This window comes from Ascaphus truei, chromosome 2, assembly GCF_040206685.1.
Source record: "Ascaphus truei isolate aAscTru1 chromosome 2, aAscTru1.hap1, whole genome shotgun sequence".
In the NCBI taxonomy this organism is placed as follows: domain Eukaryota; kingdom Metazoa; phylum Chordata; class Amphibia; order Anura; family Ascaphidae; genus Ascaphus; species Ascaphus truei.
Window position 1 is genome coordinate 5,140,533 of NC_134484.1, and position 16,815 is coordinate 5,157,347.

The following is a 16,815-nucleotide window of genomic DNA, read 5'->3' on the forward strand; positions in this document are numbered from 1 at the left end:
GAATATCTATGGAGTATCAGCAGAGGTGGCAGACAGTGTAGAGAGGAAGGCAAAGGGGGAGTCAGTCTTCAGCCTTCAGAATGGCCTCTGTGAGTTTTTCAGGGTGCCATTCAGGATGAGGAATGCTCTGGCTACCTCCCACCGCCTGGTCAGGAGGGCACTAGAGAGAGTGCAGAGGTATGTGGGGACATACAGGGAGAGGATAGTTGGCTTCAGGCAGATCTGTGGTTTGTCTCCAGGACAGGTAGCAGCAGTGCTAGCCAGGGTTAGGGAGACAGGGAGGACCAAAGTCTATCACATCAATATGCTCAAGGAGGACATAGCTCTGCCAGATCTCCTAGGGGAGGCTAGGCAGGGAGGTACCATAGAGCAGGTTGAGATAGGGTCTCAGCTGAGTGTCAGGCAGAGAGCAGATGCCAGGGCTATGCTAGAGCAGTATAGGGCTCTGTTCACGGACAAGCCAGGGAGGACACACATCACTGAGCACCCAGTGCTTACAGGGGATCTGAGACCTCTGCATAAGCACGCTTATAGAGTGTCAGCAGAGGTGAAGGGCAGTATAGAGAGGGAGATGGAGGAGATGCTGGCCCTAGGGGTAATTGTACCATCCCAGAGCCCGTGGGCTTGTCCGGTAGTCCTAGTGCCTAAGAAGGATGGGACCACCCGGTTCTGTGTGGACTACCGGCAGCTCAATGCGGGCATGGTCTCAGATGCCTACCCCATGCCCCGCATGGATGAGTTGCTGGATGAACTCGCGGGGGCAAGGTATCTGACCACCAGGGATCACAGTAAAGGGTACTGGCTGATCCCTTTGACCCAGGAGGCTAGGGAGAAGTCGGCTTTCATCACCCCAAGTGGCCTCTATGAGTTCTTAGTGATGCCATTTGGGATGAGGAATGCACCGGCTACCTTCCAACGCCTGGTCAATCGTTTGCTAGAGGGCATGCAAGGGTTTGCAAGGGCTTATCTGGATGATATTGCTGTGTTCAGTAACTCCTGGGAATCACACGTACTTCATGTAGCTGCGGTGCTAGCCAGGAATAGGGAGGCAGGTCTCACCTTAAAACCCACCAAGTGCTTAGTAGGGATGGCTGAAGTCTTATACCTAGGGCATAGTGTGGGTGGAGGGCTCCTCAAGCCAGAACCAGTTAGGGTAGAGGCAGTAGTGCAGTGGCCCACTCCCAAAACCAAGAAGCAGGGCATGGCGTTTCTAGGCACTGCAGGCTACTATAGGAAGTCTGTTCCCCAGTATAGTGCCATTGCCAAACCCCTGACTGACTTGACCCAGAAGCGACAGTCTGTGCTGGTAGTCTGGTCTCCTGCCTGTGAAGATGCATTTCAGGCTTTGAAGACTGCCCTAGCCGGCGCTCCTATACTGGCCGCTCCAGATTATTCCAAAAAGTTTCTGGAGCAGACTGATGCCTCAGACTTTGGCATTGGTGCTGTGCTCAGCCAGGTGGGGGAGGAGGTCAGGGAACCTCCAATTATGTTTCTGGGCCGCAAGCGGCTGCCCAGAGAAGGAGCATATGCCACCATTGAGAAGGAGTGTCTGGCCATAGTATGGGCGCTAAAAAAGCTACAGCCCTCTCGGTATGGCAGACACTTCACTGTTATCACTGACCATAACCCCCTAAGTTGGTTGCAGAGGGTGTCGGGAGAGAATGCCAAGCTCTTGCGCTGGAGCCTGGCCTTGCAAGAATGTGACTTCACCATTCAGCACAAGAAAGGCAGTGAGCATGGGAACGCTGATGGCCTCTCCCGGCAGGACAATCCCCAAGACCTAATGACTTCAAAAACCCTCAGGTCAGCCCAACCACCAGAGGAGGTGGCCAGGGCAAACCTGGGGCTTTGAGTGGGGGAGATGTGGCGAAAATGGGGGTAATCAGTGCATTAATAAAGGCAGTGGGCTCAGCTGGTTACCCCTATTTCGCGTTGGGGATGAAGGGGTTAATTCTATATGCATGGCTGTCCCCATTTTGCAGGCTAATCTCTACCTGCAGTGAAGTGCCTTTCTGTTACTGTTTTAAAATGTACCGGCAGGATGCTATTTTTTTGTCTGCCTGCCTTTGTGAAGCAGTAGGAACAAATGTTATGCATACAGGAGCCCCCTGTTGGGATGAAAGACCCCAGATTCGTAAAGTGTCACTTAATCAGGATGTTTCTGAGTAGCAGATCCTGTTACTCCTCCTGGATATTTCACACCTCGGGACCCAAACTCCAGACATTGCGTCCCCAGAAATGAGTGGGCCCTTTTTACTTAGCAGTGCTACCAAGCTGCTCACTGAGCATGCTCAGAGTTACCTGAGCTGGCTGTAGGATTTGCCCCTGTGACATGGCAGGTTCTGATAGGATCAAGATAATTCGTTGCCAATGGGATGAGGCTAATGTAAACCCCACAGGCCCTTATCCTTAAAAAGGCCTGTACCCCTCATTCCTGTGTTGTTGTTGCTGTAACCTGATTTCTTCAAGTGGATAAGACCTAAGTACAGCGGCTACGATTCCAGAACGCAAGGGGTTAAAAACATCGCAACAAGGAAACTTGCCCTGCTTCAGGATTTCGTTAGCCCTGGGGATCCAGCAAATCCCAGAGAACCAGAAAAGACTTTGCACATTCACAGAAGGATTGGACTGGCTATGTATTTGGCAATTTGCAAATGGACTACATTTTAAAGGACAATCTTCTGGTCCTTGGGCACCTTTCTGGACATTATCCTCTGTTTCTCTACCCGTGAGTGTAATTATTAAGTTTATTCTGCAGTTGTCGTGTGTTTGCCTATCAAGGGAATAAATCTCAGTTTATTTTGCTCAACCTGTTCTGCTCAATCAGGACCCACAAAATATAAATGTGTTATTAAGCGCGTCCCCGTGACACTCCCCTCTCATTAACTCCTTGTAACCACCCTACAGATTGTCAATCCACCATTCCCTGCTATAGAACAATGTATCCCCCCCTTGCTCGTTCTGAAAATAACCCCCTCCGTGCCGGAAGGACCAACAATGAATTGTGATGCCTTGTAGAACTGAAGGGGTTAAGGATGGTTGTAAAAGTCCTTACTGCTGGCAGTAGGGCGGCTTTCTAATAGTGCCCATGTCACTGAAGATTACATAGTTACATCCTTTCAAGGTTACATTGTTACACAGTTACATGGTTGAGAAGTTACATGGTTGAGTAGTTACATGGTTGAGTAGTTACATGGTTGAGAAGTTACATGGTTGAGTAGTTACATGGTTGAGTAGTTACATGGTTAAGCAGTTACATGGTTAAGCAGTTACATAGCAGATGAGGTTGAAAAAAGACACATGTCCATCAAGTTCAACCTATGCTTTATTTAGACAACAGATACTTATACTGTATTTGTTACAGCACAGCATATGATTTTTGGCACTGAAGGGGTTAAATCCCTTTGTATAGAGAGGCCTCATGACCACCTTGGTGACACCCGCTTACAGTATTCAGCCACAAATGATGGAGGAGAAATGATCAATAATATCCCTCAATTACAGATGGGTAACTTAGGTACAGGGAGATACTGTGACACTCCCTGGCTGAGGCTGGAATCGAACTCACAAGGTTGAGTATTCAAGACACGCCTCAAAACCACGTTTCTATATCTCCCACCTAGTTTGCTGTTATAGCTGGTCTTCATTCATTGTTGACCGCACTGTACGAGCCATCTCGTGGCCCATATTTCCTTGATAGTAGGTTGATGTTGACCTAAAACTGAGGCACCTCCTGACTTCGTGTATGGACTAGAGCGGTGAATTATTTGAATATTGGGTCACCTGCCCTCTCCCGCCATCAAATTAGCTGAGGAACATGGGGACTGACAGCAGGTAAAGGAGCATGTGGATCAGTATGGACTGGAATAAACACTTAGACCCTGTTTGATCCCTGGCTTTGTCCCACAACTAGGGATCTCTTAACTATTTTACATATCCCCTCCATTTCTACTTCTTTGAGGACACACTTCCTCCCACGTCCCTTGAGTCTTCTGTAATTTCCTTTGCTTTGAGAAATTCCGTCCTGTATCTTCAATGTTCTCCTCTTCGATCTTCTTGTTCCTCTCGGGGTTTAGTGTCCTTTTGGACATTAGTGTTACCAGCCTCATGCATGTGATGTTGGAGGATCTGCTATCTCAACAGTAGGACATTAGCTCCTTCAGTCAGAGCGAAGGCTCTCTGCTTAGTCCTCCCGATTACCAATTGTATTTCCTGTTCTGCACTGCAGAAGACAATATCGCGGTCCGTTCTAGAGCTCTGGGCAAAGTGGAACAGCACAGGCAGTGAAATAATATCTCAAGGCATTTGCTAATATTTTGATAGGGCTCTCCCATAGGCCTGTAAAATGTTTCTTGCAGGAAGGCAGGTCTAGGTGTGTACTTACACGCTTTGAAATAATTTTATCGAAACGTCATTATTTGCTCGATAATCCCCGAATATATATCACTTGTATCCCTGACACTTGACAGCCGGGCATTATAATGGCCTCACAGTGGACCTCTCTCTGGGTCCCTAGGTGTTAACCCAAATCTGATCTTCGTTTACAGACTCCTTCTGGAGACTCTGCAACTGGAACCAAGTGGGACGCCCCTTCCTCCCCCAGCGCACAGCAGGTGAGATTTACGCCGACACGTTCAAGCTCATATCGGGGAGATATGGGAGGTGGAATGAATGAGCTCTCCATTGGCTTGCATTGGGATTAGAGAGCATTTATCGGGGTAATGTAGAAAAGGAAAGCATGTTTCAATTGAGCCGATCTGGTTAAAAGGGAGAGTGACCAGTGTACCCAGGTATTGTGGGGTTTCTGGTCAGCTAGAAGCTGATACAACTGGACATAATTCTTTATTTTAGTACATCTGCTGCATACATAGTGATGGACTAACCAAAAACCCCAATGTATGCCACTCTTACATTCAGTCATTCCCAGCGCTAGGACTTGCACTTATCACCCATTCAGAAACTGTGCCCTTTGGACTTCTTGTGGGTCCAGCACAGACGGAAAGAAAGGCCAGTCCTTGACTTCAGAGCTAGGTCCTAGTTGCCTGTTGGGACAGCCCCTCCACATCATCCTACAAATCAGATAGCTTCTCTGCTCTGCCTTTTATCTGTGTCTTTATGTATTGCTCTCTTCCCCCACAACCGTAATCTATCCTTCCATTCTATTGATACCTTTCTCATCTATCTTCTCACTCATCTTCTCCATGTTGTCCCTCTCTCTCTCCCTTGTCTCTCTCCATTGTCTCTCCATATATCTCTCCACTTCCCTCTGCCTCCTCTTCCATCACTATTCCGTAACCCTGTTTGATGTGTTAGCAGCAGGCTATCCCTCCCAGGTCCTGTTGCCAGTCTGGCAGGGAGACTCGCTTTGTAAGTGGACCTTTGTTTGCAGAGTGCTGCTTCTGCCTTGGCTTATTGCTTGTCCCCACTGGAGCCTATAAGAAGCTGAAGGGCTGTATCGCTGTGGAATGGATCATGTACTTGTGGGAAAGCCACAACTGAGAAGCTTGATGGCGTGTTCCGCATGCATCCTGACAATGCTACTTGTTCATGAATGGGGTAGAAAGAAGAGCGGCTCTACAATGGTCTTGTCAATAAACGGTGGGTTTATTGAGCAGAGATTGACATTCCGGTTCCACCTGCGAACCTTTCTCATGCGGACCGAAACGTCGATCACTGCCCAATAAACCCACCTGTTATTGACAAGACAATTGCAGAGCCACTCTTGTTTCTACTTTGTACCTTGGACTTTAATAACGGTGTTCCTACCGAGCACCCATGACAGTAGGCTGTTATTCGTGAGTGCACCTTCCCTTTGGATCATGAGTGGAGTAGGACAGGTCATACACAAGGTTTTGGAGGAAGAAGTAAAGTTGGCACCTGCTTGGGGCCAATAGCCCATATTTCTGGTTGGGAGGAAGATGCGTTTCTGCCATTTAGTTTTTGATGTTTTAGGCCTATATTGTGTTTGGGAGGATAAGCTACAGTGTCTTCTGTTGGGATCAAAGGCCCCCACATTGGCTTTGTGAAAGGGTGCATCTTTCGGCTGTTTAAAGCCAACAATGGTGTATGTAAGAAGTGGTGCAGATGCCACCAGGTTGGGGTCAAAAGGCCACACATCAGGTTTGGCTGGAAAAGGTTTGGGGTCCACAAGTTACAGATTCAGTAGTAGACCAGTTTGGGTTCACTAAACCATTTTCTTGCACGTAGTTTAGGTGGCAACGTCTTTAGGGTCAGTAACCTAAACTCTGGGGATGGAGTATAGCTGATACCAGTAAGAAATCAATATGCTGTGGAAATTGGTAACATTACAAATTGGTTGTTGGCAACAGCCCAAAAACAATGGTTTGACGTAGTGGATGTTTCTCCACTGTAGTTCATTTCATGGCATCGGACACCCGGCACCTGTTTGGTGTTCCGAGTCACTTCCCTGGTCAGTAGGTTTCTCATGTCCTTGGAGAATGAGGTACATGGCATTTCTAATCTCTGGAGAGGCAGCTGGAAAGTTCTCAGCAGATAAATAAGTGTCCTTGGGTGATACCGGCTCTGAGCTAATTAATACCGGCTCGGTGTACAGATCTGTGTGGTTACAGCCTTGGATGGTTGAGCAATGGCAAATGCTGCTATGAGCATATGCAGTTAGCATGGATGTTATAGTTGGATAGCATGGATTACACATGTATGTGTATCTTGGATAAACGTGTCCATGTATGTTGGATCCATGCTGTCCATGGGTTTGACATCCAACGATATATCCATATGTTACATTCATACTACGTGTATATATCAATGCATGTTGGATATTATTCATGGATGCATCACGGTATGTATCCATGATATTGTCCATACTTTGGATATGTTGCATCCATGTATGGTCAAGCCATAACATTTGGATTTTATTTACATAACCGTATATGTTCAGTCCATATATGTGGCTGCAGTAATATGTTTGTAAGATGTATGCCCTCAGAGCATTAAAATCCATGTATGTTAAATTATATGTTTGTGATATTCACATATTGGGTTCATAAATACTGCATGTATGTTAATGCCATTTACATGTATATGTATCTACTATATGTTTTGAAAAGTTGTGTGTCTGCTCGCTATTCATTTGGACCGATCTTAAGATATCGTAAGCACATTTTGCATGATCGTTCTTGAGATCAGGGAGCAGGTTTTTGTCTGTCTGGATACAATTGGACGCCATTTTGAATCAAGGTGGCGGATTGAACGTTTCAAAACGTCACTGATTTTAACCAATTGGGGAAGGATTGTAAGTAGCGGGGCTGGATTTGGGACATAGGTAACGTTATTTTGGATGCTCCAGAGTGGGAACTGGAAAAATGTGCGTGTTTTTGCGCCTGATTGAAAAACCAAAAGTATAATTTGCCCAACAGCATTAGAATCAAAATGCAGGGGGGGGAAATCATTAAGAAACGGAATAAAAATGAAATGATTGATTTTATAAACCTCAGTATTTTTGGGTTTCTTAGAATTCCCGAGCAGCGCCAGCTCCTCTCCGCTGGTGTTAAATAAATGTGTGATTGGTCTGGTCTATCCTTGTATGTGTCACCCTGTGAATGTGTAATATCGGTGTCCCTGCCGTGCAGAATAACTCTCCTCTCGTTTTCAGGCATCGATAAACTTTCTGTCCCAGAATGACAGCAGAGGGGTAAGTAGCTGGCGCCCGGCTCGGCGTGTGTGTGTGTGTGTGTGTGTGTGTGTGTGTGTGTGTGTGTGACACAAACGTCTTGCTGATGCTTCATGAAACCAAAAGGGTTGGGGGAGGGTAATAGAAGTGATACCTGAGACTTGCATGCTGCACTATTTATTACTGGCTTTAAATGTAAAATGTAGCATTTGAGTGGGGGGGAGAGGGGGAGTGGGGGCTTTTCATAAAGGTTACATGACTTGCACAAGGTCACTGCGAGATGACATCGGAATTTGGACTGAGGTCACGTGCTGCAGCGGCCGTACCCATTCCACCACTTCTTAACATACGTGACATTCTACTGTCCGACTAGATGCCCCGCTGCTCCAGCCACGGGTGACGTGTGGTCATACACTGTACTCATCAAGGGTGTCACTGTGTTAACGCGCTGGTTTGCATGCATTCACACCCTACTATACTCCCTTCTGTGTGCTCAAGCTCCTGTCTCTTTCCTTTGTCTCTCTCCTCCTCTCCTTCCCCTCTCTCCTGTTCTCCTTCCCCTCTCTCCTGTTCTCCTTCCCCTGGTCTCTCTCCCTCCCCTCACCCCCTCACCGTCCTCACCCCCCATCCTCCCCTCCTCCCCCTCTTCACCCCAGACAAAGCCAGGAGTTATCCAGTCTCTGCCTCTGGTGTATCAGACAGACGTCTCTCCAGAAAGTAAGGGTCGGAATAGCCCGAACCCCTTCCAGCCCGGCCCCAGGGCCCCCCACAGCTCTGTAAGTGGTTCCTACTTGTACTGGAGTTAATAGCCGCAGTCATCGAAGACACCAATATTAGTGCAACACTGTGATCAGCCGCACAATTGTAGAGCAGCAGTGTGACAGAGACATGTACAGTCAGACAGCACTGTGACATCACAGACCTGTACCAGCTAGAACAGCACAGTGACATCACAGACCTGTACCAGTCAGGGCAGCTCAGTGACATCAGAGACCTGTACCAGTCAGAGCAGCACTGTGACATCACAGACCTGTACCAGTCAGAGCAGCACTGTGACATCACAGACCTGTACCAGTCAGAGCAGCACTGTGACATCAGAGACCTGTATCAGTCAGAGCAGCACTGTGACATCACAGACCTGTACCAGTCAGAGCAGCACTGTGACATCAGAGACCTGTATCAGTCTGAGCAGCACTGTGACATCAGAGACCTGAATCAGTCAGAGCAGCACTGTGACATCACAGACCTGTACCAGTCAGAGCAGCACTGTGACATCAGAGACCTGTACCAGTCAGAGCAGCACTGTGACATCACAGACCTGTTCCAGTCAGAGCAGCACTGTGACATCACAGTGATATGTACCAGTCAGAGCAGCACTGTGACATCACAGTGATATGTACCAGTCAGAGCAGCACTGTGACATCACAGTGATATGTACCAGTCAGAGCAGCACTGTGACATCACAGTGATATGTACCAGTCAGAGCAGCACTGTGACATCACAGTGATATGTACCAGTCAGAGCAGCACTGTGACATCACAGAGACGGCAGCTGCTTCCCCTCCTCTCCCCCTTTCTCATCCTCGGTGCCTCTGGTAACTGAAGAAGTTGTGTATCTCTCTGCCTTTTATCCCGGCCATGTTCTGCTGGTTTTATTTTTAACACCTTAACCTCTTTATTGCTGGGAGTATACTGTGTGTGTATACTATACATTATATATTATATATTTATATATATATATATATATAGTATATATAATGTGTGTGTGTGTTTGCATAATGTATGTAATATACATACACACGACACGGCATTACAGGCCTCTGGCAGTGACTCTCTCTCTCTCTCCCTCTCTCTCCCTCTCTCCCCCACACGCCCATTCTCCCCTCAGGCCTCCTCCCCCATCCCTGGTGATGGTCTCCCCGTCAGACAGGCGTATAAAACGTACGCAGCGGTCCCTGCCCCGCGGTCCGGCCCCGAGCAGCAGGTACCTCCCCCCCCGGCGCTTCTCTCTGCAGGAACACACTAAGGGCTATATAACAGGACCCAAATATTAACACTAAGAATGGAGAGGGGGGCGTCAGTGACTCCATCCCGGGGTCCGGCTGCACGCCCAACAGGAGAGGGGGGCGTCAGTGACTCCATCCCGGGGTCCGGCCGCACGCCCAACAGGAGAGGGGGGCGTCAGTGACTCCATCCCGGGGTCCGGCTGCACGCCCAACAGGAGAGGGGGGCGTCAGTGACTCCGTCCCGGGGTCCGGCCGCACGCCCAACAGGAGAGGGGGGCGTCAGTGACTCCGTCCCGGGGTCCGGCCGCACGCCCAACAGGAGAGGGGGGCGTCAGTGACTCCGTCCCGGGGTCCGGCTGCACGCCCAACAGTAGAGGGGGGCGTCAGTGACTCCGTCCCGGGGTCCGGCTGCACGCCCAACAGGAGAGGGGGCGTCAGTGACTCCATCCCGGGGTCCGGCCGCACGCCCAACAGGAGAGGGGGGCGTCAGTGACTCCATCCCGGCGTCCGGCTGCACGCCCAACAGGAGAGGGGGGCGTCAGTGACTCCGTCCCGGGGTCCGGCTCCACGCCCAACAGGAGAGGGGGGCGTCAGTGACTCCGTCTCGGGGTCCGGCTGCACGCCCAACAGGAGAGGGGGGCGTCAGTGACTCCGTCCCGGGGTCCGGCCGCACGCCCAACAGGAGAGGGGGGCGTCAATGACTCCATCCCGGGGTCCGGCAGCACGCCCAACAGGAGAGGGGGGCGTCAGTGACTCCATCCCGGGGTCCGGCCGCACGCCCAACAGGAGAGGGGGGCGTCAGTGACTCCATCCCGGGGTCCGGCCGCACGCCCAACAGGAGAGGGGGCGTCAGTGACTCCATCCCGGGGTCCGGCTGCACGCCCAACAGGAGAGGGGGGCGTCAGTGACTCCATCCCCGGGTCCGGCCGCACGCCCAACAGGAGAGGGGGGCGTCAGTGACTCTATCCCGGATTCCGCCTGCACGCCCAACAGGAGAGGGGGGCGTCAGTGACTCCATCCCGGGGTCCGGCCGCACGCCCAACAGGAGAGGGGGGCGTCAGTGACTCCATCCCGGGGTCCGGCCGCACGCCCAACAGGAGAGGGGGGCGTCAGTGACTCCAAGGGGTGGGCACGTGCTCACCAAAGGCGTGAAGACCCCATGTGTTAGTGCCGGGGCGGCCGACTCCAGTCCTCAAGGGCCACCAACAGGTCAGGTTTTCAGGATATCCCTGCTTCAGCACAGGTGGTGCAGTCATTGAGCCACTTATTGAGCCACTTGTGCTGAAGCAGGGATATCCTTGAAAGCTGACGTCCTTGGGGACTGCAGTTGGCCAGCGCTTGGGTGAAGGGTCACAGATGCAAACCTTTTGTAAGAGAGAAAAACGCTGCGTTGTCTAAAAAAAAATAAGTATTTCCCGTTTTATTCAAACATCTGTCCTTACAAACGGACATTATACACGTGGAATCGCGCGGCGGCAAAAGCGCTGTTTCCTGGGAGGAAGGTGGCGGCCATTATTTTAATAACACCAAGCGCAGAAACGGAAATGTCGCCTTACAAAGCATAAAAAAAGGAGGGTGATTGGATGGTCTTAATAAAACCCTGGCTCGCCACGTGACCGGTATAACTGGCACGCTCTGGGCACTCGCGTTTCGCTGTGTGACAGGTATAACTGGCACGCTCTGGGCACTCGCGTTTCGCTGTGTGACCGGTATAACTGGCACGTGCTGGGTACTCGCGTTTCGCTGCGTGACTGGTATAACTGGCACACGCTGGGCACTCAGGTTCTGCGGCTCGCTGCGTGACCGGTATAACTGGCACGTGCTGGGTACTCGCGTTTCGCTGCGTGACTGGTATAACTGGCACGCGCTGGGCACTCAGGTTCTGCGGCTCGCTGCGTGACCGGTATAACTGGCACGCGCTGGGCACTCAGGTTCTGCGGCTCGCCGCGTGACCGGTATAACTGGCACGCGCTGGGCACTCAGGTTCTGCGGCTCGCCGCGTGACCGGTATAACTGGCACGCGCTGGGCACTCAGGTTCTGCGGCTCGCCGTGTGACCGGTATAACTGGCACGCGCTGGGCACTCAGGTTCTGCGACTCGCCGCGTGACCGGTATAACTGGCACGCGCTGGGCACTCAGGTTCTGCGGCTCGCCGCGTGACCTGTATAACTGGCACGCGCTGGGCACTCAGGTTCTGCGGCTCGCCGCGTGACCGGTATAACTGGCACGCGCTGGGCACTCAGGTTCTGCGGCTCGCCGCGTGACCGGTATAACTGGCACGCGCTGGGCACTCAGGTTCTGCGGCTCGCCGCGTGACCGGTATAACTGGCACGCGCTGGGCACTCAGGTTCTGCGGCTCGCCGCGTGACCGGTATAACTGGCACGCTCTGGGCTCTCAGGTTCTGCGGCTCGCCGCGTGACCTGTATAACTGGCACGCGCTGGGCACTCAGGTTCTGCGGCTCGCCGCGTGACCGGTATAACTGGCACGCGCTGGGCACTCAGGTTCTGCGGCTCGCCGCGTGACCGGTATAACTGACACGCTCTGGGCACTCAGGTTCTGCGGCTCGCCGCGTGACCGGTATAACTGGCACGCGCTGGGCACTCAGGTTCTGCGGCTCGCCGCGTGACCGGTATAACTGCCACGCTCTGGGCACTCAGGTTCTGCGGCTCGCTGCGTGACCGGTATAACTGGCACGCGCCGGGCACTCGCGTTTCGCTGTGTGACCGGTATAACTGGCACACTCTGGGCACTCGAGTTTCGCTGTGTGACCGGTATAACTGGCACGTGCTGGGTACTCGCGTTTCGCTGCGTGACCGGTATAACTGGCACGCGCTGGGCACTCAGGTTCTGCGGCTCGCTGCGTGACCGGTATAACTGGCACGCGCTGGGCACTCAGGTTCTGCGGCTCGCTGCGTGACCGGTATAACTGGCACGCGCTGGGCACTCAGGTCCTGCGGCTCGCTGCGTGACCGGTATAACTGGCACGCGCGGGGCACTCGGGTTCTGCGGCTCGCTGCGTGACCGGTATAACTGACACGCTCTGGGCACTCGCGTTTCGCTGTGTGACCGGTATAACTGGCACGTGCTGGGTACTCGCATTTCGCTGTGTGACCGGTATAACTGGCACGCTCTGGGCACTCAGGTTCTGCGGCTCGCTGCGTGACTGGTATAACTGGCACGCGCTGGGCACTCAGGTTCTGCGGCTCGCTGTGTGACCGGTATAACTGGCACGCTCTGGGCACTCAGGTTCTGCGGCTCGCTGCGTGACCGGTATAACTGGCACGCTCTGGGCACTCAGGTTCTGCGGCTCGCCGCGTGACCGGTATAACTGGCACGCGCTGGGCACTCTGGTTCTGCGGCTCACAGCGTGACCGGTATAACTGGCACGCGCTGGGCACTCAGGTTCTGCGGCTCGCCGCGTGACCGGTATAACTGGCACGCGCTGGGCACTCAGGTTCTGCGGCTCGCCGCGTGACCGGTATAACTGCCACGCGCTGGGCACTCAGGTTCTGCGTCTCGCCGCGTGACCGGTATAACTGGCACGCGCTGGGCACTCAGGTTCTGCGTCTCGCCGCGTGACCGGTATAACTGGCACGCGCTGGGCACTCAGGTTCTGCGTCTCGCCGCGTGACCGGTATAACTGGCACGCGCTGGGCACTCAGGTTCTGCGGCTCGCCGCGTGACCGGTATAACTGGCACGCGCTGGGCACTCAGGTTCTGCGGCTCGCTGCGTGACCGGTATAACTGGCACTCGCTGGGCACTCAGGTTCTGCGGCTCGCTGCGTGACCGGTATAACTGGCACTCGCTGGGCACTCAGGTTCTGCGGCTCGCTGCGTGACTGGTATAACTGGCACACGCTGGGCACTCAGGTTCTGCGGCTCGCTGCGTGACTGGTATAACTGGCACGCGCTGGGCACTCAGGTTCTGCGGCTCGCTGCGTGACTGGTATAACTGGCACGCGCTGGGCACTCAGGTTCTGCGGCTCGCTGCGTGACCGGTATAACTGGCACGCGCTGGGCACTCAGGTTCTGCGGCTCGCTGCGTGACTGGTATAACTGGCACGCGCTGGGCACTCGCGTTTCTCTGCGAGAGTCCGGTTGGAGAATGTCGGCATTAGGAGTTAAACGATGCCAGATTATAAGCCAGTTCTCGGGGTCACGATGGCCTCCGGCACTGAAGGGGATTCCATATTGGGTCATGGATTTCACCAGCAACCAACCAAAACCAATGTTCTCACCGGATTAACACCGAGTTCTGTGCGGCAAATGGCGGCGCTGGTACCGCATGTTGCGCCATGTTTACAAAGTGATGGCATTTTAACACCTTCCTGCCCATTTCACTTCAATGGGCCATGAGGTGCCTTATGGAATAGCACCACTTAGTAAATACGCCCCACTTAAAGACGTGGCTGCTATCTCACGGGGCCGCGTCTGCCCTTTATGGATCGGCCCCCGCCGATGTATATTGTATTGCGTTGTTACTGAAGGAATCGGGGGGGCTCTGTCCTCTTGGTTTGAAGAGCGGAGCGTTGTGTTTGTAGTGATGGGGGGGAGGGGGGATACTAAGGGTCCTCGGGATCCCTCCGTCCCGCCCACTTACCTCTTCTTCTGTCTCCAGCAGGATCCCGCCGTCCCGCGGACCCCCGAATGCACCGGCACTCCCACCGAGGTGAGTCTGGGATCCACGGGACGGGGGAGGGGGGAGGAGGGGGTGAGTCTATCATCACCCATCAGAGAAACGTAATGACTAGTGGTCAAGCTGGAGGGGGTGGGGAGGAGGGGGGGCGCGCGCGTGTGCGTTATCGGGGGATATGCGAGTACATTCTCCTTAACTGAAAGAGTTGTACGTGCATGGAACAGCCTTTCAGCGGAACTGGCGGGGACATGTCAGACTACGGGATGGGCACAAAGGTACACCCACTGGTTAGTAGGTGCTGGAAAATCGTCTTGGGTGTAATAGTCTATTGCAGGAGTAGCCAACTCCAGTCCTCAAGGGCCACTAACAGGTAAGGATATCGCCCCCCCCTGGAAAGCTGTTTCCGACCCCAGCGTTCTTCCCCTCCCCCAGTTCCCGCCCGACAGTCCCGAGCAGCGCTCATTCCGTGAGAGGCAGAAGTACTTTGAGATGGACATGAAGCAGCAGCAGGCGGAGCGCCCCCCCAAACGCGTGTCCCTGGTGGGGAGGACGACCTGAGGAAGATGAAGGAGGAGGAGGAGGGGATGGAGGCGCTCCTTTCCGCTCATTTACACCCTGTCTTCTCCCTTCCTCCCAAACTCTCCTTCTCTCCTCCAACTCTCCATCCCAAACTCTCCTTCTCTCCTTCCCAAACTCTCCCTCCCCACAAAACAACCCCCCACCAACACAACCCCCCCACCCAAACACACCCCCAAAACCCAACCACCCCCCAAACCCCACCCACCCCACCCCAACACCCACCCCCAAACACCCCACCCCAAACACACAACCCCCACACAAACACCACCCCCCCCAAAACAACCAACCCCCAAACACCACAACCCCCCAACCAACACAACCCCCCCACACCACCCCCCACCCAACACACACCCCCCAACACACCCCCACACCAACACCCAACCCCCCCACCAAACCCCTCCACCCAAACCCACCCCCCAACAACCAACCACCCCCAACACACCTCCCCAACCCACACCAACCCCCAACACCCCCCTCCCAAACACCACCCCCCAACCCAACACACAACCCACACACCACCCCCCAACAAACCAACCCCAACCACCCACCACACAACACACAAACCCCCCCCCAAACACCCCCCACCCAACACCAACCCCCTCACACCACCTCCCAAACTCACACCAACCCCCACACACCCCACCCCACACACACCCCCCCCACCAACACCACCCCCCAACACACCAACCCAAACCCCACCAACACCCAACCCCCCAAACAACCCAACCCCCACACCAAACACCAACCCCACACAACACCATCCCCCCCAACACACACCAACACCAACACACCTCCCCCCACACAACCCCCCACACCAACACCAACCCCCAAACACACACCAACCTCCCCAAACACCCAACCACCAACCCAAACACACCAACATCACCTTCCCAAACACACCCCCCCCACACCACACCAACCCCAACCCAAACTCTCAACCCAAACTCCACCCACACTCCCTCCCAAACACACTCTCACACTCCAACCCCACCCAAACTCCCATCACTCCCTTCCCAAACTCTCCCTCACCCTCCAAACCACCCCAACCCAAACCACCCAACACTCCTTCCAAAACACACTCCTTCCTAACACTCTTCTCTCCTTCCCAAACTCTCCATCCCAAACTCTCCTTCTCTCCTTCCCAAACTCTCCTTCTCTCGTTCCCAAACCTCCCATCCCAAACTCTCCTCTCCTCCCAAACTCTCCATCCCAAACTCTCCTCTCTCCTTCCCAAACTCTCCTTCTCTCCTTCCCAAACCTACATCCCAAACTCTCCTCTCTCCTTCCCAAACTCTCCTTCTCTCCTTCCAACTCTCCATCCCAAACTCTCCTTCTCTCCTTCCCAAACTCTCCATCCCAAACTCTCCTTCTCTCCTTCCCAAACTATCCTTCTCTCGTTCCCAAACTCTCCATCCCAAACTCTCCTTCTCCCTTCCCAAACTCTCCTTCTCTCGTTCCCAAACTCTCCATCCCCAAACTCTCCTTCTCTCCTTCCCAAACTCTCCTTCTCTCCTTCCCAACTCTCCATCCCAAACTCTCCTTCTCTCCTTCCCAAACTCTCCTTCTCTCCTTCCCAAACTCTCCTTCTCTCCTCCCAAACTCTCCTTCTCGCCTTCCCAAACTCTCCTTCCAAACTCTCCCTCTCTCCTTTCCAAACTCTAGTTCTCTCCTTCCCAAACTCTCCATCTCAAACTCTTCTCTCCTTTCCAAACTCTCCCTCTCTCCTTTCCAAACTCTCCCTCTCTCTCCTTCCTAAATTCTCCATCCCAAACTCTTCTTCTCTCCTTCCAAAACTCTTCTCTCCTTTCCAAACTCTTCTCTCCTTTCCAAACTCTTCTCTCCTTCCCAACTCTCCCTCTCTCCTTCCTAAACTCTCCATCCCAAACTCTTCTTCTCTCCTTCCCAAACTCTCCTTCTCTCCTTCCCAAACTCTTCTTCTCTC

General features: G+C 53.1%; 1 protein-coding gene across 1 annotated transcript in view; it reads left to right on the plus strand.

The window, feature by feature from the left end:
- LOC142474501 (protein scribble homolog) overlaps positions 1-14,874 on the plus strand; it is a 217,753-nt gene extending 202,879 nt beyond the window's left edge. Inside the window, exons 18-24 of the mRNA XM_075580871.1 lie at positions 4,548-4,613; positions 5,314-5,367; positions 7,634-7,672; positions 8,308-8,427; positions 9,539-9,634; positions 14,277-14,327; positions 14,727-14,874. Coding sequence (XP_075436986.1) covers positions 4,548-4,613; positions 5,314-5,367; positions 7,634-7,672; positions 8,308-8,427; positions 9,539-9,634; positions 14,277-14,327; positions 14,727-14,852 — 552 coding nt within the window. The 3' untranslated portion in view covers positions 14,853-14,874. The remainder of the gene's footprint in view (positions 1-4,547; positions 4,614-5,313; positions 5,368-7,633; positions 7,673-8,307; positions 8,428-9,538; positions 9,635-14,276; positions 14,328-14,726) is intronic.
- Positions 14,875-16,815: the final 1,941 nt, after the last annotated feature.